This window comes from Zingiber officinale, chromosome 2A (genome assembly GCF_018446385.1).
Source record: "Zingiber officinale cultivar Zhangliang chromosome 2A, Zo_v1.1, whole genome shotgun sequence".
NCBI lineage: Eukaryota > Viridiplantae > Streptophyta > Magnoliopsida > Zingiberales > Zingiberaceae > Zingiber > Zingiber officinale.
The window spans coordinates 148694720-148716857 of NC_055988.1; the positions used below are offsets into that span (position 1 = coordinate 148694720).

At 35.3% G+C, this 22138-nt stretch overlaps 2 protein-coding genes across 6 annotated transcripts; one reads left to right on the top strand and one right to left on the bottom strand.

Moving 5' to 3' along the window:
• Positions 1–945: 945 nt before the first annotated feature.
• On the bottom strand, positions 946–10135 carry LOC122042618 (serine/threonine-protein kinase SAPK10-like). 3 transcript variants are annotated; one of them, XM_042602814.1, is made up of 9 exons: positions 9727–10135; positions 4424–4498; positions 4236–4337; positions 4110–4163; positions 3939–4031; positions 3737–3829; positions 1892–1996; positions 1705–1814; positions 946–1485 (listed from the first exon to the last, which is right to left on the bottom strand). In XM_042602814.1, the coding sequence occupies exons 1-9, from the start codon at positions 9907–9909 to the stop codon at positions 1194–1196; spliced, it is 1107 nt and encodes a 368-aa protein (XP_042458748.1). In that variant the 5' UTR covers positions 9910–10135; the 3' UTR covers positions 946–1193. The 3 variants fall into 3 exon arrangements, with proteins under 3 accessions (XP_042458748.1, XP_042458746.1, XP_042458747.1); XM_042602812.1 differs by lacking the exon at positions 1705–1814 and having other exon boundaries at positions 946–1487; XM_042602813.1 differs by lacking the exons at positions 1705–1814; positions 1892–1996 and having other exon boundaries at positions 946–1487.
• Positions 10136–10466: 331 nt separating this feature from the next.
• On the top strand, positions 10467–20663 carry LOC122042619 (upstream activation factor subunit UAF30-like). Of its 3 annotated transcripts, XM_042602815.1 has the most exons (8): positions 10467–10991; positions 14131–14245; positions 14377–14551; positions 15780–15839; positions 15930–16078; positions 16575–16696; positions 20294–20364; positions 20453–20663. In XM_042602815.1, exons 1-8 carry the CDS (start codon positions 10582–10584, stop codon positions 20557–20559), a joined length of 1209 nt encoding a protein of 402 aa, XP_042458749.1. In that variant the 5' UTR covers positions 10467–10581; the 3' UTR covers positions 20560–20663. The 3 variants fall into 3 exon arrangements, with proteins under 3 accessions (XP_042458749.1, XP_042458750.1, XP_042458751.1); XM_042602816.1 differs by lacking the exons at positions 20294–20364; positions 20453–20663 and adding an exon at positions 17718–17984; XM_042602817.1 differs by lacking the exons at positions 20294–20364; positions 20453–20663 and adding an exon at positions 17606–17699.
• The last annotated feature ends 1475 nt before the right edge of the window (positions 20664–22138 follow it).

Genomic DNA, 22138 nt, shown 5'->3' on the forward strand with positions numbered 1-22138 from the left:
CAACTGTCCTTTATACTGGAGAGATTAGATATCTAACGAAACATTTTATACTCGTTGAAAATTAACTCCAATATCTATTAGAGTAATCACTCATGTAGTGCAACACATGGGGACCTTATTATGAATTTCAAATCATGCATCAAAGAACGATCAAGAAAATTTCTAGAATCAAAGTAGTTTTTTACCATAATACAAGCTCCTCTATTTTAATCATCCTACTTATATTTTATATAAGACATTTCTCTTAATTCCTCCACAATTTTAAAAAAAAAATTCCTAAATACTTAAAACTCTGAGTTCCAGACAATTCATCATCTTTTATCTTAACAATTATCTCATTACATCTAATATTACTAAATTTAAATATCAAATATTTTATTTTTTACTTTACTAAGTCTAAAACTTTCCACTTCTAATATTTCTCATCAAGATTCGAGTTTAACATTTACTCATTCATGTACTTCATCGGTAAATAAATGCACCATGATATTACTTCTAATATTTCTCATCAAGATTCGAGTTTAATATTTACTCACTTTATCGGTAAATAAATGCACCGTGATATCATATCTTAAATAGGTCACATTTTATTTATTAAAATATCTAAATTATCACATTTTGTTTTGATAGGAAGAACAAGTTAGAGGAATAAAGTTCTATCCACTTTTGTATGGTAAATGTCCATAAGAAAGCCGGTCTACCTATTACCAAAATATATATATATATATATATATATATATATATATATATATATATATATATATATATATATTCATATTTTGATGATTTGCTAAAATAATAAAGATGTGAATTTCAAATTGCATATAGATGATAATGCTCACCCCATGATCCATATCACTGGCTCCACACTAAATACAGATAGATAAATTAAAAAAGAGGGGGCATTTTATCCTATCACAACTGTCTTTTATACAGGAAAAATCAGATATCTAACGAAACATTTTATACTCATTGAAAATTAACACCAATATCTATTAGAGTAACCACTCATGTAGTGCAAAGGGGTCTTATTGTGAATTTCAAATCATGCATCAAAGAATGATCAAGAAAATTTCTAGCTCCTTTTGATCCAAGGAAAGATGATAGCAGATAAAACAAAAATAAAACAAGATGTTGTTGCCTAATTTAGCTCGAGGTGGACTTCTTCAGTGACAATGACCCAACCAAGATATTTACATGGCATAGATCATTTCCCCGCTGCTTTCAATGTCGAGGTCTGGATCGGAGTAAAAATCCTCCATATCGTCGTCGTCAAGTTCCAGACTACCGAAAAGGTGCTGGTTGAGTCCAGACGTGCCAACTGCAGGGATAGTTGCCTCGGCCAAGATCTGCATTATCTCGTCGCTGCTTTGCATCGGTTGGTCAGGCTCTTCATACTGGCTGCTCATTGTGTTGTCATCCATCAGTTCGGCTGGAAGGTTCTTCAAGAACCACTCATGGTTGCGTATCTCGGGAATTGAAATTCTCTGCAAGTTCAGGTATTCAGTAAATAGGTTGAGGAATAGTGAATTATCATCAAAGTATAACTCATGAGAGGATAAATGAAGCTATATCACTTTAACAGATAATATACGTTCGATAAAAAAGGATATGGATATCGTTATTTAAGTGTAAATGCTGGGGTCTACATTTAAGTTGTGTTTAACAACAAATTATTAAGATTACTTGCTCTAAACTATGTGCCTTGTGTGCAAGAGCTTAGGATTATCAACGAAGATACTCGAGATCAAGTGTTGACATTCAGGAGATATGGGAATGTTCTCCGGAATCGAATATTGAACGTTCAGTATACACTGTAGAGCATACCGCAACAAAGTTAGATGATACAAATATGCAATATCGATGCAGTAAATATCTTAATACGTATTACCTCTATTGTATTTCGAAAATTTTTAGGCTTCTCTGGGTCCTCGAAGGGATATGCTCCGACTAACATTACATATAAAGTGACTCCACAAGACCACACATCAGCTATCTACATAAACTAATATCAATGTCAGGACATGGAAGTATCACAAAAGAAGAGAATAGATAACCAAAAAAAGATACATGAATGAACGTAATTATGACATAAAAGAAGATGACAACAATATTTGAGATGAAAAAAAAGACGATTGATTTTTATTCTGTAAAGTGAAAAAAAATGAAGAGAGTACTAATTAGAGATTAGTCAAAAATAACTTCTTGTTCTAGATGCACTAAATGGAACTTGCACATATATCGAACACTCCTAGTACGAAGCTCAATCATGGGGGATAAACATTGTGAGAAAGCAAAGGATTATGACTGCTAACTCAGAAGCACAAGACAACACTACGAAAACTGCAGTAGTTTCACGGACAGAATATTTTTTTACTCTGTCCATAGTTGTGAAATAAAAATTTTGCTTACTAGTTCCGGATTTTACAACCAGAACATTAAGTTGGTATTTTACTTTGTAACAACTATAAGACTTCCAATTTCCCAGTGCTTTCAATCCCATAGAAATATCATTAAGACCATGCAAGCAACTGAGGCATCGGATCATTAAGTAGAGCACGAAGATGTTTGCTTGAGATATGTTCTTGAAATATGCCATTGAGTAGATTAGACTTAGTTTTCAATTTCTTAAGTGAGGAAAATGAGAGGAAAGAAAAGGAAACGGAGTGAGACAAGGTTAAAGGGAGAGCCTCTAATACATGAGCTAGGAGAATAAGTCATTTATGGTTGTATAAAAGAGCTCTCAAAAATAAATTAAGAGATCTTCATTTTAATAAAAAATGCTTCCCCTTTGTGAAACTTTTTCCATTTGAGGTCGCATCATTTGGCAGTGAGGTGTGTTCTCTTCCGTGCTACATCAGTTTTGTTTTTGTTCTGCATCAATCTCTCTCTTAGTTGGATGTCATCATTAAGGAAGGATACTCTCTTTTTTAGAATGACTATAATACACATATTTTAAAAAGGATTTCGTGTACAAACAAAGTAGAGAAAAAAAAATCAATTATGTGGTATCCCTCCCTGATTTCTTGAGGAACAACAGATTACATTGGTTGGAGACAAAGAGAGCAATGGAAACTCTTCCTCTCCTTCAACAAACAAAGGTTGATCCTCTCATGATACCTTGTTTTCACTTGAGTGATTTCCTCTCCCTCCTCAGTCCCAATTTGGAGAGATAGATAATTACACTAGCCGGAGGGATGAAGAGGGGCATAGATTGCTTTCCTCTCCTTGAAATTTTCTCCCAAACTAGGCTTCACTTCCCTTGAACACACCCCCTCCTGGTTACCTTTAGATTCCTCCATCCAAAAGCTATCATTCATATGGCTATCTCACTGAGATAGGAAATCAGTCACATACAGGTCTTGCTTTAAAATAATTGAGCAGCAAGGAATTAAAAAAAAAAAAAAATTGGTGAAGGCAGGAACAGTTTAATGTTATCAGTCCAATGAGGAAAGATTAAGTGATAGAGCATGATAAAGATCTCAAAAGAAACAAACATCTCTATGTGCACGTCAATTGTAAGATCCAGATGCACAGTGACAAGATAGTATAATCGAAGATGGGATGATACAATATACAACTTTTTTCACAGTGAATCATGTTCCATAAGAAAATATATGAAGATGGGATGATTAAATGGTTAAACTTAACACCTATAAAATATAGGCAGACCATCTTTACTTGGGTTGAAATCAAATTATTGTCATGGTGAAAAATACTACATAAGAAAACTTACCTTGCCATCATATTCTTTCTTACGTAGCACTTCAGGAGCAATATATGCAGGAGTTCCCACTGTGGACTTTGGTTGTGAATGCAGAACAGATGACTGAAAATACAGAATATCAGCAACAGAAGGGGAAAGAAAAATAGAAGCAGATGAATACAAGTATTTTCTGTTCATCCCTGGCACATAATAACCAAATAGTAATTTGTACCTTGGAATATCCAAAATCACATATCTTCAGACGAGGAGCAACACTTCCATCTAACAAAGTATTTTCAAGCTTCAAATCACGGTGGCATACTTGCTTGACAATAAAGAGACCATGAATCAGTTGAATAGAATACATGTCCACAAAACCTATGAATAGTTTCATTTAACATACCATTGAGTGACAGTAGCTAACTCCGGATATAAGTTGCTGGAAAAAAAATCGTGCCTTCAAGAAAAAGCTAAAGTCAGAAGCAATTTGTGATGAAGTATGAATAAGTAACTTGTCATAAAATAGAACCTCATCCTCACTGAAGCGTCCTGCATTGCAAATTCGTTCAAAAAGCTCACCACCAGAAGCATATTCCATAACGATTGCCAAATGGGTCGGAGTTAAAATAACCTAAGAAGATTGTAGCAAAGAAGGCTAACAGAACAGCTAAATTTTTAACAAAAACAAGTGGATTGTATCTTCAGACAAGAACTTACCTCTTTAAATCTGATTATATTAGGATGCCTCAACAACCGATGGTTAATTATCTCTCTTTTAACATTTTCATCTATCTGCATAAACAAAAAGACAATCAACGAAGTCAACATCAGAAGGGTAAGCTTATTGCATTCATAGTGATCTTCAAATGTTGTAGTCATATGTTGTAATCATACATGTGGCTAATCAAGCAGATTTTAAACTAATTAACAAAAATGATCCGGTTGAAAACTCCCAACAATGAAATTCTATGGAGCCAACTTTTTGACCATTATCAGTTAGGAAATAAATAAACTAAAGAACCTAAATGATATAGTTTATACTTTAGAAATGGAACAAGAACCACATTATTTAGGACTTAAAAGATGCAAATAAGATAATCATGATACAGTTGAATTAGTTCAGGGATTGATTTCTACTATTCCCTACCAAGTTCAAAGTTTTGAGATTTCAAAACATCTTAAAGAACAAATACAATGATCGAACAATATTGTGCAAATGTGCATAACAAATGGAACTTAATAATACTCTGCATCATGATTTAAAGTGCCGTGCCGAGACGGTCGAAACGGGCGAAACATCTCGTTCCGCTCAGTGACTGGCAACGGCACGACCCGGGCACCAGACCCGTGACAGGTGTGATGTGTTGCACGATCCCATGGTCATAGCGGAGAGGTCGCTCGACCCTGCAACAGCAGGGGAGGGGTCGCATAACCCTTCCGCTTCTGCCGCAGAGGCATCGTGCGACCCTACGATGGCTGCAGAGGGGTCGCACGACCAATGCGGTTGCGCCGAAGGAGACACGCAATCCCCATGGCCATGGCTGGTCGCCCTACTCCGCGACAACACCGAAGCCGTGCAGGCTCGCGAGTGGTGTCAGATTTCAAAAATTTTTAAATTAAACTTAGGTTAATTATTTTAATCAACTCCTAGCTATGATGGAGATAATCTAAAGAGACTTTATTAAACCCTAATAAAATTATCTAATTAATTTTATATTTCATTTTTAATTTAAAAATTATAATAAAATTTTTATTTATTTATTTATCTATTTTCATATCTTTCCTTTTTTTTTAAAGATAATTTTTTTTATTGTTTATTTTTTAAATATTTATGTTAAATATTTTAGTTTTTAATTAATATATTTACATTTAAAAAATACCGAAACTATATCGGCACGACACTGATACGGTACCGAAACTGTATCGTTCCGGTTCAGGACCGAAACCTCGGCACGGGTCGAAATTTTAAACCTTGCTCTGCATAGCCCTCGCTCCTATCAAGATTCATTAGCCTAAAAGGCATCTTCAAAAATTGGGAAAACCAAATGTTAACATGTTATGAAGGACTGCATTGATACTACAAATACAACTTTTGTTTTATAAACTAGATATTGTATCTATTCGATGGCAACTAGCATAAAAATAAACAGCAAGGACCATGGCCGTGTCGCACAAGATCTTGAGATCTAATCTCGCTTTCATCATTACTTAATGGGTTTGCTTTCTCTCAATGATAAAAAAACACAATCAAAGAATACATTTATAAATGCAGAACATGGAAGGAGAAAAATAACAGAGTCACATTATATCTGCAGCCTTCTACTATGTCCTAGCGAATTCTGACCAAAAAATCATAACCATGATAAATTTTTTTTTTTAAAAAACAATTGACTGTGATTTCAAGCCCTTCCAGATTCACAGAAAAACAGAGGAAGTTCATAAAACCTACAATTTACCAAAGGGCGCACTTGAAAATCTGAATTTACCAAAAGGCGTACACTACTTTGGTATTTACCAAAGAGCGCACTTTTTTAAAAGCATTTCCTATTTTACCCTCCTGATAATTTGACTTTTTCTATTGTTTTTCTTTTCTTCATTATATTTCTCTCACTTCTCTCTCTCCTCTGTCGCCAGAATATAGGAATAACATTAGTCAATCTTTAATCACATTTTAATACATTTGAAGAAGCCAAAATAAATAATGGACACCATATTTGGACTCCTTGCAATTTTAGAAATCCATAGGAACTGAAATGGGTGAGCTTTCTAGGTCGATCGGTGAGTTTCGGTCAAAACCCACTGGACTCAAAATCAGTTTCGATTTCTAAAATGGAGTTCAAGAATAGCAGATATTTTATTTTTTATAGATGTTAACAAGCAAAATTAAAGAATCGGCAAAAAGCCGCGTTGGGCTGATATCGTTCCATATCAGACTGATTTGAGTCCATATCAGGCCCGATGTGACCTTTTGCTAATTCTTTGATTTTGCTTGATAACTATATAAAAAGCAAAATAAATAATGGACACCATATTTGAACTCCTTGCGATTTTTTTTTTATTTTTAAGGCTTCCTCTTTTGATCTTTTACACAAGGTAAGATTTAGTCACACCATCACTTTTTTCTAAAATTACAAGGATTGGTGGACTTTTTCCTTCTCTTTTGTTTCTTTTACTTTTTTTCTATTAATATTCTAAGATATATTATAAAAAGCCTCCCTCTGTGTTGTAGTAGCTATGGATAAGTATCTTCTACAAAATGAAGTCTGAGATGTAGCAGTTACAGACCCATAACTGCTACAACATCAACTCGATTAAAATTAAATTTTACCGACTCCTCCTGTTGGGTTTAATGTCAAAACCCAAATGGACCTAGAGAACTCCGATTGCACCCATTTCGATTTCTATGGATTTCTAAAATTACAAGGAGTTCAAATATGGTGTACATTATTTATTTTAACTTTTTATAGATGTTAACAAGCAAAATCAAAGAATCGACATAAAAGCCCACGTTGGGCACGATATCGTTCATATCGGGCCCGCGTTGGGCTTGATATCCAAGCATAATTTTTTTGTCGATTCTTTGATTTTTGCTTGTTAACATATATAAAGCAAAATAAATAATAGACACCATATTTGAACTCCGTAATTTTAGAAATCCGAAATGGGTCGATCGACTCTTTAGGTCCGTGATCGACCCATAAAAATTACAAGGAAAATATGGTGTCGATTATTTTTGGCACTCTGATGGTGGACGGAGGTTTGAAAACCCTAAATCTCTCTTTATTTCTTTTTTATTTTTTGTTGTTCCTAGGCACGATATCTCCCATATTGGGCCTGATATGGGGAGATATCAAACCCAACGTGGGCGTGATATCTCTTATCATGGCAAGCAAAAAAAGGAAAAAAGATTTATTTTTCAAAATCTGACAGTGAATGCCAAAAAATAATAATGGACACCATATATTCACTCCTTGTAATTTTAGAATTCATGAAAATGAACGATTCCGAGTTTCAGATCGATCGATGGTGGGTGAAACCCACTGATGGACCAAGACATGGACTCCTGATAATTCAAGGAGTTCAAATATGGTATCCATTATTTATTTTGACTTTTATATATGTTAACAAGCAAAATCAAAGAATTAGCAAAAAGGTCACATTGGGCACGATATGGACTAATCGCACCAACATGGATATGAAAATTCTCCACGTTGGGCTGATATGATTCCATATCGGGCCGTGGACTTTATCCGATTCTTTAATTTTGCTCTATAAAAAAAATAAATAATGTACACGTATTTGAACTCCTTGTAATTTTAGAAATCAAAAAATGAGTGCGATCGAGCTCTCAGGTCCGTCGGTGGGTTTGACCGAAACCCATGATCGACCAAAGCTCGATCCATTCGATTTTATAATTTCTAAAATTACGGAGTTAAAATATGGTGTCCATTATTATTTTTGGCACGAGGTTTTGAAAACCCTAAATCTCTCTTTATTTATTTTTATTTTTATTTTTTTATTTTATGTTGTGACTAGGCATGATATCTCCCATATCGGGCCCATTGGGCGATATGGGAGATATCGACCCGATGGGCACGATATGAAGAGATATCGGGCCCAACGTGGGCGTGATATCTCTTCATATCGGGCCTAAACAAAAAAAAAAAAAAAGAAAGAGATTTAGGGTTTTAAAACCTCTCACCAAAAATAATTGACACCGTATTTTCACTGTAATTTTAGAAATTAGAATGAAATGGGTGCGAGATCGATCGGTGGGTTTCGATCAAACCCATGGACGTAGAGTTCGATGCACCCATTTATGATTTAAAATGCGAAGAGTTCAAATATGGTGTCCATTATTTATTTTGGCTTTTATAGATGTTAACAAGCAAAATCAAAAAAGGTCACATTGGGCCTGATATGGACTGAAATCGGCCCAACGTGGGCCTGATATGGAATGATATCGGGCCCGCGTGGTGATATGATTCCATGAGGCCCAACGTGGGCTTTATGCCGATTCTTTGATTTTGCTTGTTAAAAGCTAAAATAAATAATGTACACCATATTTAAACTCCTTGTAATTTTGAAATCGAATGAGTGCGATCGAGGGTCCATTGGGTTTGGCCGAAACTCACCGATCGGCCAAAGCTCCGATGCCCATTCGATTTCTACAATTGCGAGTCCAAATATGGTGTCCATTATTTATTTTGGCTTCAAATGTATTAAAATGTGATTAAAGATTGACTAATGTGACAGAGGAGAGAGAGAAGTGAGAGAAATATAATGAAAAAAAGAAAAACAATAGGAAAAGTAGTGTACGCCTTTTGGTAAATTCAGATTTTCAAGTGCGCTCTTTGGTAAATTGCCGTAAAACCTAAGCATGCAAGTTGTACAAAAAGGGAAGACTATCAGACAAATTCAAAAGAAAATCACTAATCACTAGCATGCCAAGACCAACCAATCGCTTCATAATCTAAAGATGATTATGCCCGTCAAGCTATGATTATGCCAACAAAGAGTATAAATTCCTATCATATCGCAGGAAAAGATAAGAAGCAGGCTTCCTTGTATCGTGATCTAAAAAAGGCAGGCAATTATCGTAATTTAACCAGGAACGAGCAAGATAAAAAAAAATCACAGAAAAAAAAGCCACGCCAAGTCGGATTACAATGATACGTTCACAATCGACTGGAATATAAGAAGCAGCACCTCAGCATGTTAAACTAGCTATTAAATTCACAGGCCCTGTACTGCTAAGCTCTAAGTTCTACAAAGCAGGATAACACGAAATGAGGATCTAACTCACCATAAATAGAATCTTGAATTGTCAATTTGACAATTGTATTGTCAATTTGCCAAAAATATAATTTTTATGAGAAAGGAAGTTGAAAGATTTGGCGATACTGATATAAAGTTTAATCAAACTGGCCCATCAAATAAGAACTTGCTGAGATCAACTAGCTAAAAGTCCAGTAAGAATGGGAATTTTTTATACGAGATAAACATAAATAGACACTAACCTTCTCGCCTCTCTCGATGTACTTGACCGCGACGAGCTCCTTGGTCTGCTTGTCCCTCATCAACCTGGCGATCCCGAAGTTCCCCGACCCGATGTCCCTCACCAGCTCGTACCGGTCGCTGTCGTGCATTATCGGCAGATCCATCGCCGGACCAACCGTGAGCGCAGCACGATGCGTGGCCATCGTGGCACCGCCTTCACATCAACTTCCCTCGTTTTCCGATCAGATCAATCGCCTCGCCTCCTCAACCTTCACTCAGTCCACTCACCGGATTCTGCACTGGTCGTAAAGTGACGTCCGAGGCAGGCGGAGCCGTCCCCGTGAATTGCTCTACCTCTTCAACCTCTCTCTCTGTATCGGGGGAGATGGTCTACTGGCTCGCACCACCTGCGAACCTCTATAGGAATCCACGCGATAAAGAAGGCGGGGTCGCAACACCATGCGATCGCAGGCGAATGAGATACCCAAGAAAGTGTATGGACGAGACTGCCATTCGAAAAGTTGATGCGCCCTTGACGTACGATTCAGATCGTGCGGTTGATAAGAGTTGACTGTTTGAATTAATAAATCCTTAACTGCCAACTGAAGTCGATATTTAAAGAAAAAATAGAATTTTTAAAAATAAACAAAATCAAAGTAATATAAAATATGTGAAAAATAGTATGCATTTTCCTCTTTATAAATATTATATTTTTAAATAATATTTTATCAATATGAATGATAAAATCGGTGATTGGTTGTATTTCTGGGACGTGTGTTATCTGAAACGTTTAGGGACGAAAGTGTATAAACATCAACAAGTCGAGAAGAGGGCAAGCCAAGAACGGCGACAGGGTCGAGATCGAGAGAGACGAGATGGTTTCGGACGCAGAACTCGTGGAGCGGCTTCGGGAATTCGTCCGATGCTCCGACCTCTCCACGACTACAACTTCTTCTGTCCGCCGCCGGCTCGAGGAGGATTTCGGCATCGACCTTTCGCAGAAGAAGGGCTTCATTAGGGATCAGGTCGACCTCTTCCTGACTGAGCTTAACGAGAATAGGGAGGCGGAGGAGGAGGAGAAGGCCCACGACGGTCTCGAAGTAGCAAAGGACGAGGAAGAGAAGGTCCACGACAGTTCCGAAGCAGAAAAGGAGTTGAATGAGGAAGACGAAGAAGGAGGAAGTGCCGAGTCGGATAATGGTGATGAAGAGGAGGAAGGAGACAAGGAGGACGAGGATGAGGACGGTGAGGAGAATGATGATGGAAAAAGCAGCAGGAAAAGAAAGTGAGTTTCTTTTGTCTTCCCGTCTTTGTTTTTTTTTCTCAACCTCTCTGTTTTGATTTGATGGCCACATGGGGAGAGTTCATTTAATTAGGGCTGACAATGAACGGTTGGATTAAAATTGCACTCTTATTCCCTGTGTAAGTTTATTGCAAGGGCTGCATTCTTGTGATGATTGAGAAGCTTTGCGTTTTTATAGGTGAACTAGATAGCCTAAAGATTTTAATTTCACTAAAAGGTTTATTATTATTGTTATTATTATTATTATTATTATTATTATTATCATTATTTGTTAACAAAATTTCAACTCGTGGGTTTCCATTATTGCATTTCATGCAATAAGCTCTTATGACCTGGGAAACCATGATTAATGGCGAAGATTCTTATACTTCAATGCTAGTGATGTTTCACTCACTTCATAAGTTATCTGGCAACAATACACGGGGATTATCTTATAAATTTACTTTTATTCTTGATACAAAATGCAAATGTCTATTTGATTTCAGGATTGTTCACTAATTGAGCTTTAAGAAATGAAGGGACCATAGAAATCAGAGAGGGCTAATTGGTACTTAAAGCATAGAGAGTTTGTCAAAGTCAGCCTCTGCACTTGTTCTTGGTTGCATAGAAAACAAACTAAAAAAGCAAGAAAAGTTTGTGGGAGAAAATTGATTTTGGGAAGCGATTCTAGGATTTTGGTTTCATCATGATGATCATTGGCACTCAAAATATTATTCACTCTTTTACCTCTGTGTTTGATAATTATGAAGGTGGTCTATCCTGAGGTAGCCGGTATAAACTTTTGGAATTAGTGTCTACCCAAACGTGGTGTCTACTTTCAAGGTAATCTTACTAAAGCGATCGCTTTCTTAAGGAGGCTTCTCTCATGATGCCCATTGTCTTTTAGGTGTTATCCCCTACTTCGTGACGTCGAATCGAGATAAACCCATTAAACTCTGTGATAGTCAATGGTGTTTTCGTGAGGTTTTGAACTATTTTCGTGAACAACCCCTCAAGTCTCGAACTTTAGGGGTCAGAGAATTGGGTTTACATTTTGGTCCTTCCCCGCATCCTGTAAGATAGGAAAACGCATGCTAGTGTCGTAGTAATGTATGCATGCTAAAATAGGATCATAAAACAAACACGTATAAAAAGAGATAAATTAATATAAAATAAGTGTTAACAATGCATTAGGCTACTCCCTCATCTTAGAATTAGGAGACTACTCCATGAAGATGGAGGTACAAGCAAAAGACATGAAGAAAAGCGTTCTACAACTCAAATCAAAGAGAAGAGAGAAGAAATGTTTAGTCTTGGTGTCCGTAGTTGTCTTCGACTTGATCTTCATGCTCCTCGGTGAACAGGATCTCAACGGCTCCTTAGAAACGACTCTCTCCTAAGGTTCCTTGTCACAACGGCTCCTTAGAAACGACTCTCTCCTAAGGTTCCTTGTCACAAGGAAACCCCTCTTAGGGAAGGGGAGGACCCCTTGATCCCTAGATGCCCTAAACAAGTGCCCCCTTAGTTCTTTTATAGCCTCCAAGGATACCAAAACTAACAAACTTTCATAAAAAGTTGAGGGCACTTTTTTAAAATACAAAATTTCCTTAAAAAAGGGGCTCCAACACACGTCCATGAAAATGATGTTTTTGGGACCTTAAATTGGGTTGTTACAGGTTCCACTCTATACCAGAATGAGCTTTGATTTGATATGTTGTGGTCTCTGGAAGTTTGCTCTACTGTTAACACTAAGGGTGGCAATTCGAGTTCGGGTTGACGGGTTCGGGTTGGCAGGTTGGCGGGTTGGAAAATGATAACCTGAACCCGACCTGATTATGAATTCGGGTCAAACTATTCAACCTGAACTTGATTTGTTTATTTTCACTTGACCCGAACTCGACCCGTTTGACCTGTTTGACCCGTTTAACCCGTTGACTCGTTTAACCCGTTTGACCCATTTGACCCAAACATGACCTGAATTCAATAAAGAAATTTTGTATATTAAATTAAAAATTAAAAATAACATTTATCTATGTAAATTGAAAATCCATATCATAAATGATAAATCATAGCAACATTGCTATCAATAGCACATCTCTATGTTTAGGATTTTTAATTTTTTTAAATTTATAATTTTAGTTTAAATTTATAATTATAAACGAGTTTGCGGGTTATAATTGGGTCATTTCAGGTTGACCCGAACTCGACCTGTTTATTAATTGGGTCGACCCGATTTCGACCCGAACCCCAAAACTACCCAACCCTAACCTGATTTTTTTGTGTTCGGTTCGGTTCGGGTCGTGTTTTCGTGTCGGGTCAGAAATTGCCACCCCTAGTTAACACGACCGCACGACCTGACCATTTTTCATTCTGAAAACTCCAATGATGCACGACCGTGCATCATGTTGGAAAATTGCGTTCCAAGGATTTTTGACTCCGTTTAAGCTCCAAATTCACGTCCTGTCAATAAAAACGTGCAAAGAGCAGATCTCTGAATAAAAATGATAAAAAAAATACAAAAGTAATGAATGTATGTCAACTATGTTCATGCAACGAAATAAAATGTATGCAAAATAATACCAAAAACTATGCATGAAACACACACATCACTATCCTTGTATTTCTTTGAATTATCATGCTTTGGTTGGCTTTTGACACACTCGTGATTAGTTCCAGGTATTATTTTCACACAAGCTCCTTCAGATTTGCATAAGAGAATTATGTATCTAGTTTTCTATCAACCTACAAATTGGTGGGGTTTTTTTTATGTTGGATGATACTTGTACAATATATGGGTGGACTCTTCCAATATTGAATATCATGATGCTACTCTATCTTTATGTTCTCGGTCATACTAAGTATTTGCAAGGTTTATTTTTGTTATAATGACCGTTGATCCCACGCACAGCTTATAAATGCTCAGTTGGTGTTTTGTGTGAGCTTAAAAAGTTAAACTCCCTAGTTTGTTTTGGCTGAAGTTAAACTTCCTAGCTCACTGTGAATCATGTTTTATAAACTGAATGAAGAATTTGTCATTTCCCCCATTATTTCTTTATTTATGGTTTTGGTTTACCCTTTTTCTAGTCAATGAAATGTTATTATATGCTTCCCTGATATGTTTTATTTGGATCCTTAATGTAAGGACTAAGGAAATCAGTAAGGAAGTCAAGAAACGAGGTGGTGGTTTTACCAAACTCTGTAGTCTTTCCCCTCTACTACAGGATTTTGTTGGGGAAACTGAGTTAGCTAGAACTGAGGTAATGCTTATCAAAATATGTTGTATGTAGTTTGCCTCCTTTCACTTCCATTTGGTGTTCTTATTAGTGAAAGGGATTTGCTCATCATTATTTTAATTTCTGTTATGATTTTCTCCATTATATTGTTTCAGGTTGTTAAGAGGCTATGGACTTATATTCGTGAAAAGGACTTGCAAGATCCAAAAAATAGAAGAAAGATCATATGTGACGAGAGATTGCACACTCTTTTTAATGTCAATAGCATTGACATGTTTCAAATGAACAAAGCTTTGTCAAAACATATTTGGCCTTTGAACTCTGAAGAGAGTAATGCACATAATCTTCTTAAATACTAGTCCATTTGAGTTCCTATTTGTTGCATGGTATATACACATGTCTTAGAGGACACTACTTGAACATTCCATTTTTGAAAAAGTCTCACATGTTACTGATACTGCTTTTATGTCTTTCTTTATCTTGTTTTTTAGATAGAATTCAAGGTAGAGAAATAGAAATACTCTTGCTTTTTTGTGTTTATGAGATCACACTTAATTTTCATCTGATTCTAGTGGAAATAAAATAGAGAAAATGAATCGAATTAAATTCATACGTTTTCTCTATTTCCATCCAAGTAAACAAGCAAAATTGATCATTTCATTACATTTTATTTCTCTTTTCCTATTCAAGTAGACAAACACTAAAGACATGACTGTATAGAAATAACTCTCAAGCACTTCTGCTTCCTGCTTTCTACTTACGAGAGAGAAAGTTTAATTTTGATCAATTCTTTTATATTGATTAACTGATCATGAGTAAGTTTGTTCTTGCAAATGTTTAGGAAGTGCTATTAAAAATCAATGTTTGAAATTTTTTAGTTTATTAAAGGATCCCTAGGGAAACACTAAAATTATCAGTATGTTGGTTTTTCTGTTCTAGAAGTTCTATGTAGGATTTTATACTAATTGTATGGTAATTTAGTAATGTGTAAAGTAAGAAACAAAGAATTGTAGCTTGATCTAGTGCTGGAGGTAGAATGTTGAGTGACAACATACAACTTGTGAGATGATCCTGATTAAGTCTCTACTTGCTGAATGCAGTCCTACTAGCATTGAACCAATGGATATGCACTGTGATAGTCAGTCATCTGTATTAAACACATTAAAGTTCCTTTCAAGATGTTCTCATGTTCAAGAAAATTGGCATACCATATACTCCCGAAGAATAGATTACTGGCATCCTAACTAAACCACTCAACAAAAGTAGTCTATGTTTTTATGTAACTAGCTGTACACTCCAATTTTAGGGGGGCTAATAGAATATTCCTAAATAAACATAGTCCTATATGTATAATTTCTAGCTAATTAGTTAAACCTGGAGACTGTATGCATGAGTTGCATTTTTTGGCTTTGTAGAAATAACTCATTCTTTTATTTCTGAGCTCACTGATCGACCCATCCTAGGGGCAAATATCTTGTCCTAACATTTGGGAAAAATGGGGTATTTTTTCCACATTTCATGAAGAATCTCTAAATTATTTTTGTCTGTGATTCAACAGGCCCAGTTGCTCCAGTAATACCAAAAGAAAGTAACAAGAAGCCCAAGAAAGAAAGTGATGGTTAGGATATCCCAAAGCCTAAGCTAGAATCCTCATTATGATACTGCAGAAACAAAGTTCTTATTGATCTTTGCTAAATGATCTTAACAGGTCAGCGTCAAAAAGGACAATCAGGCTTTCTTATGCCCCTTCGCCTATCTAATGAACTCATACAATTTTTTGGAACTGGTGAGGATGCACTGTCAAGGGCTGACGTTGTCAAAAGGATGTGGGCTTACATAAAAGGAAACAATTTGCAGGTATATTGATTCATTCGGATGGCAATTGTGTTATATGCCAACCACAATTTTAATTCACAGTCAAGGCTTTCTTGTTCAGATTTGAAAACCAAACTGAATCTTTAGTTGAGTCGAGTTTTCATGAAAAGGTTTGGTTTGCAACTTGAAGCTTTCAATATAAAGTTGGGTTTAGTTTGATTTTCTCAATTCTGAATGAAGCAAATTGGAGAATCAAAGTTATAATTGTTTAAATAATTTTATAATTGTAGGCAATATCGGTTTTAAAATTTAGTATTCTGGAAAAGTTGGAATCAAATTAAAGTAGATTGTATGTTAAAATATTTGGATTTGCTGTTGAAGTTACGAAATTTGAAGATAATCATTTTCTAATTTTATGTTCCACAGTTTTTACAATAAATGAAAATAACAAAGTGGTTTTGTTGGTGTTGGTTTTTTAGTGAGTATTTTTTCTCACTTGATGTTTTTAATACCATAACCTTTTCATTCATTGTTCAAGGATCCTGCTGATAAGAGGAATGTTATCTGTGATGAGAAACTTAAAGAGCTTTTGAAGGTTGATTCCTTCCACGGGTTCACAGTATCAAAGTTACTGACACCTCATTTCATCAAGTCAAAAGAGTGAGATGAAACTTCTAATACCTTTTCTAAAATACGTGGAGATGGAAAATTTTGTGTTTTAGTTTACTGACCAATGTATGTTTGAACATTTTGGTTCTTAAGATTGACAACTAATGAATTTTAAATTACTTTATGTCTATTTAAATAGTTGGATTGAACTACTAAATTTAGGTATAAAGCATTCCAATATCAAAGTTTTGGGTCAATATTTGTTAAGAAGCCTTTCAAGGATGCTTGACCATCTGTGGACTTTTGACATTGAAGTGTCAATTTTGTTTGCAGTGCATCCCAGTTGTATGAAGCATACACATCATACGTGAATAAATTTGGTTGCTGAAATTAGAGGAATTGTATTTCCATTATTTGCTTGAGGGAAAGTGAATTTGTCGACACTTGAAAGTTATTAGTTTTATTTTTCTTGCTCCCATATATTTTACTCTAGTGAGCTATGAATTAAGAAGGCATGAAAGAGCACACCTCTCTGGATAATCAATATACAAAAAAAATTCCCTAAAAGTTTTCCTGTTATTTTCTGAACTTCACTGAGGCAGAACCTATAGTTAACTTGCTATATGATGATTCTGTTGCATGAAATCATAGCTGACAATATATGCTGGTCAGCTTAAAGTTGAGTGTTATTCATAATATATAGGCTGATATGAGCTGCTTATTTAGCTCTCTTTAAAATTTAATTCAAATTTATTGTAATTTGGATTCTAAACATTTAGTCTCGAAATATTTTCAAATGCAGTGTGAGCTTAACTAAAATGTCAATGCTGCAAGTTTAAATTTCCACTTACTGCAATTTAGATTATTGGTGACTTATGTGATGCAAGATGAACTAGTATCACTGTATCAGTCTGAATTCTGTTATAACTGAGAATTATCTGGATGGCGACACTCATGCAGCAATTTGTTGTTCTTGATGCTTTGGTTGGTGCATTCTGGAATCTTTTTTCATTCATATCTCCTGTCTTCAATCGGATAATACAAACAAATTAAGATAGCAATTCACATTCAGTTCTGATGATCCATTTTCCAATCTGAGGCGTCAACCAATGAAGGAGTTTGTTCTTACATGGAGAATGCACTTAGGCTATGGAGTTTCCAGATTCATAGATCCTCAAGCTCTACTTTCCTACCCTTTCTCCAGCCTTTATAATACTCTCTGGGCATCCTGATTTCAATGACTTGTCATTTTCTATACATTTTGCGCGTGTTTGCTGTGGCTGTCCTGTTTTGGCCTCATTTTGTTCTAGCCTCAATTACTGACTCAAGTGTATCATGTGTTTTTTAGATTAATATAAATTTGAGAGGGAACCAGCCCTCTCAAAAAACCTTTTTTTTTAAAAAAAATGTCAGGATGGAGATCCAACCTTGCGTAAGTCTCAATAGTCAATCCTGCCCTGGAATGATGGGTGTTTCATGTGTGCCTCAAAAGATACTATGATTTAAATAATTAACACTATGTTTTAATTTATGGTGTGTGGTATGCATTACCTTTCAATATCTAGTATAGTATGTTAAGATAAATAATAAAAAAGGAGCAACAAATTCTACAATTAGATAAGCTGAATCCATTATATGATTTAATGATTTTGAATATTACTAGTTACATTTTAATTAAATGAACGAGTGGAGGAAACCAGAAACAATTCTAGTTATTGTAATAAAAATGATTTAATGATTTGAGTATTACTAGTTTTATCGTGCATAGAGCCTATGGGGAGATAAGATTTCTGGAAGTTGATCTTGAATAGTTGCAATAAACACGGTTTGTGATGTTGTTGATTAGTAGTATTATGACCATTCCAATGATAAATGAATGACAGCGCCGTATGTAAAGAATTTGGCAGGAAATGCGAAGGGGATTAGTAATAGATGTAGGTTCATAAGATTGTAGCCCTATTAAAAAAATAGTAGTATTTTGAATTTGTATAGGCTAATTTGGTTCATAAGATTGTTGTGTGCTAAGGTCCAGATTAGAGTCTTAATAAGTATGGCTTTCACACTCCTTAACTATGATGATTGAGGGAAGCATGACGAATGAAAACCTTCTCAAGAAAAAAAGAGATAGATGCTGGTGAAATAATGCATGGGTGTGGAATTTTGAACACCTCATCTTGTTTCTTGCATTTTGACGTGTGGATTTATATTTCATTGATGAATGTGCATTTATTCCAATTAGGTTCCTTAATATTCATGTCTGATACTCTATGCTTAGTTATTGTCCTATTTTAAGCATCACTATCTTTAATTTGGTATAATTTAGTAAGAATTTAATATCTTTAATTTGATATGATGTCTTTTGATTTGGTAAGAGTATACTGGGACTAGTCTGTTTCCTAATTAGTGTTATTAAGAGTAAGAGTATACTGGGATTTGGTAAGAGTAAACTGGGGTTTGTTTGTATTGAGCCTATATGCACTAACATATTTCGATTAACAAAATTTTTCTTTTCGATTCTCTGTGCTTGACCATTTTTTTCTCTGTAGAAACAGTTAGCTTTTGCTTTGTCCATTTCATCCTAATTGTCTTTGTGATTTGAGGTTCAATTTTGATGTTGCATTGATTCTTTACTACCTTGTAATGCTAATGCTTGTAGTTGGGACCTCAATCTGATAAATTTTCATTGTTTGGTGAAGTCAGCATATGAACATAAGGGGAATAAGAGGGTGAGTTGTAAAATCTTCACATAAATGTTTGTTGAAGACTAACATTCTTCCATTTGTGTATTAGGTTGCATAGAAGGTTTAGGCTTATAATTTTGTTCATCATTTATTTGTCTATGTTAACAATTCTAGTTGCATTTGTTATGTGGCAGACATTTTACTTCCCTTTTGATTGTAACTTTCTACTTTGAGCTACTGTCAATATTCCATTCTTTCTAAGCTTGAATTGCAGTCCGCCAGAAAGGCAAGCGAAATTCTAATGGTGGTGATCTTCAGTTGTACAAGCGAAATTCTAATGTTATTGGGAATTACTTTGTAAATAGATTTCTTCATTTTTTGCCACGAGTTAATGGAGATATTTGAAAATTGACAGATGTATATTGTCTGTTCTTTACCTTCTTTTGTCCAAAAACCAGCCAGAACATTTAGATAGTTACTTCGTATCTTCCATACCTCAGCTCAGTGAACTTTCTAATGTCTATGAGATTGTCCCAAGAGAAATATCTATGGAAGCTATTATCATTGCACACCAAAAAATTCCTGATTGTCATGCAGAAATTGATTTTTTGCTTTGATTTGCTGGTCTATCTAATTGCTAGCATTGCTGTTTCTTAAAATCCTTTTGATGTCTAATTCATTGTCTATTTATAATTAGAAGTGTAAACAAGCCGAGCTTAGCTCTTCAAACTTGTTTATTTATTAAAAATCTCATCGTGCTTGAGCCAAGCCCTATTTAGCTTGTTTATCCAGTGTAAAAGAACTGCTTGATTATAATCTGTTTACAGTCCTATTGATAATTTAAATTATTTAATTTATTTAGCTTGTTCATCCAGTGTAAAAGAACTTCTTGATTTGTTCAAATGCCCATTGTGTCTTTGGGTTCTTATTTATTTCGTCCATTTTGATACTGACATCGAAACAACAGTTTGGTGCCTTGCCCCAGCTCAAACCATGAAATTGGTGTTTTAACCTTCTACACAGACAGGGATCGACCAGGTTTCTGATACTGGGTTTTAATCGAAATGGTGTCTTCTAGTATGTAGTTGATGCAACATCTAACAAATTTTCATGGTTGGCATTTCAGAACCATTTGTCATTGTAGAGGCATTTGGAGGTAGTCCACGCGTGGCGAATCCTCAAAGGAATAGGCTAATTGCTTCACATGGAACTACCATCTGGGTGATAAGGTGAAGAAAACAACTTAAAACTTTCATATCATGCTTCCAGTTTTAAATCTTCACAGCTACTATCAAGACTCAACGGCTATTCTAATTATAGAGAAACATTCTCTTCCACCAAATTACCTTATGATACAAGCTTCTCTTATTGATGTAGATTCTGTGTTGTTTTTGTGCTGGTTGGCTTTCCATTGTCTCACACATCTTCATAACTATGAACTAGAACACTGAAAGTATGCTAATTTGGGTCAGAAATGGTAGTAGATACAAATATTTTTGTTAGTTTATGCTTGATTCATAGAAAAGCTGGGGCAGTTGCTGCATTTGTTAAGTTCAGAATAAGCATAGGTTTTACTTGGATATGGTTGAGTTGGCCAATTGTTACATAGAGAACTGATGACCTTTTCCTGCACAATAAGCCCAAATTCCTCAAGAGTCAAACTCCTTTCTTAAGCAAATGAGATATTTCTCTTGGTGCAGTGGCTGGCCAAAAAGTCAACTCCATTCTTAAGCGAATATTAGCTATCAAGATTTTTGGAGAGTAATGGTGTGCCTAGTTTGAATGGAATTGATAAGGAATATAATAATTATTGTTAAAAAAATAATAATAAAATTTTACTCATAAAATGAATGAGATGCTTGAGGATTTGTATTCATGGTATTTGATAGTGTTATTTGATGTCTGTAGGCAATTCTTGAAGTTTATAGTCTCAACCAGTGCAATGTTAGTTTAGTAACCCTGGTCATCTCCTTACTCAACAAGATCAGCGGTTTTATATAAGTTTTTTATCAATCATTAGGATAAATTGAAAAACGTAGATGGATCTTAACGGACGGTTCATCATCACAAGTAATTTGAACTCTTCATATGTAATATTTGGGTGAGATTGGAACCCTCGGTATCTAGAGAGCTTGTCCCACCACTTACAAATCGCAAGGCTGTCGGGGCGTAAATCCCGGGACCCTGTATAACTCATCCCACCATCACTTGTCCTCTCGATTGTCATGATTTATCTTCCTTATGATGGCTTGGGGTCGGGTGCGGCGGGGGCGCTGAGGGCGAGCGATTTCACCTTTTGCCACAAGAGTTGCACATGACAATTGATTTCAACTCGTCGAGAAGGAACAATGAACTTGTTTTTCTAGATGATGAAATAACATCGTCTAAATATTTTTAACTAGCCAAATGTGGAAATAGCATCAGTATGGAAAATTTTGCCACCAGCATCATATGTTATATTTGAGAGATGTCCTCAAGACAATCATCTTAAATATTATCTTATTTATTTAATAAATAAAATTTACTATTTAGGTGTGTATTATATATATATATATATATGATTTGATTTTAAATTTAATTAATTAAGTCTCCAATACAATGTATAGTATGAAAGAGGTTGTGATTGAATCACAATTAGTGGTATTTCATCTTGTGTAATTTTGTACGTATTGAAATCTTTTCTAGTCGATAAATTAATAAAATTGAACATCATCAATTTATTAAGACTAGCATATATTATAGTCTTTGGTTTATCCAAGCAGTCAATCATCGTTGACTGAAAATATATATAGGGATATTGAGAGTTAACGTG

Coding starts and splice junctions, on each gene's coding strand:
- LOC122042618 (XM_042602814.1), bottom strand. CDS start 9,909: ATGGCCACGCATCGTGCTGCGCTCACGGTTGGTCCGGCGATGGATCTG. Junction 4,164..4,235: donor GACGCTTCAGTGAGGATGAG/GTTCTATTTTAT, acceptor TTTTTCTTGAAG/GCACGATTTTTTTTCCAGCA. Junction 1,815..1,891: donor ATTTTCGAAATACAATAGAG/GTAATACGTATT, acceptor TATGCTCTACAG/TGTATACTGAACGTTCAATA.
- LOC122042619 (XM_042602815.1), top strand. CDS start 10,582: ATGGTTTCGGACGCAGAACTCGTGGAGCGGCTTCGGGAATTCGTCCGA. Junction 15,840..15,929: donor GCCCAAGAAAGAAAGTGATG/GTTAGGATATCC, acceptor TGATCTTAACAG/GTCAGCGTCAAAAAGGACAA. Junction 16,697..20,293: donor CATTTCATCAAGTCAAAAGA/GTGAGATGAAAC, acceptor TCGAAACAACAG/TTTGGTGCCTTGCCCCAGCT.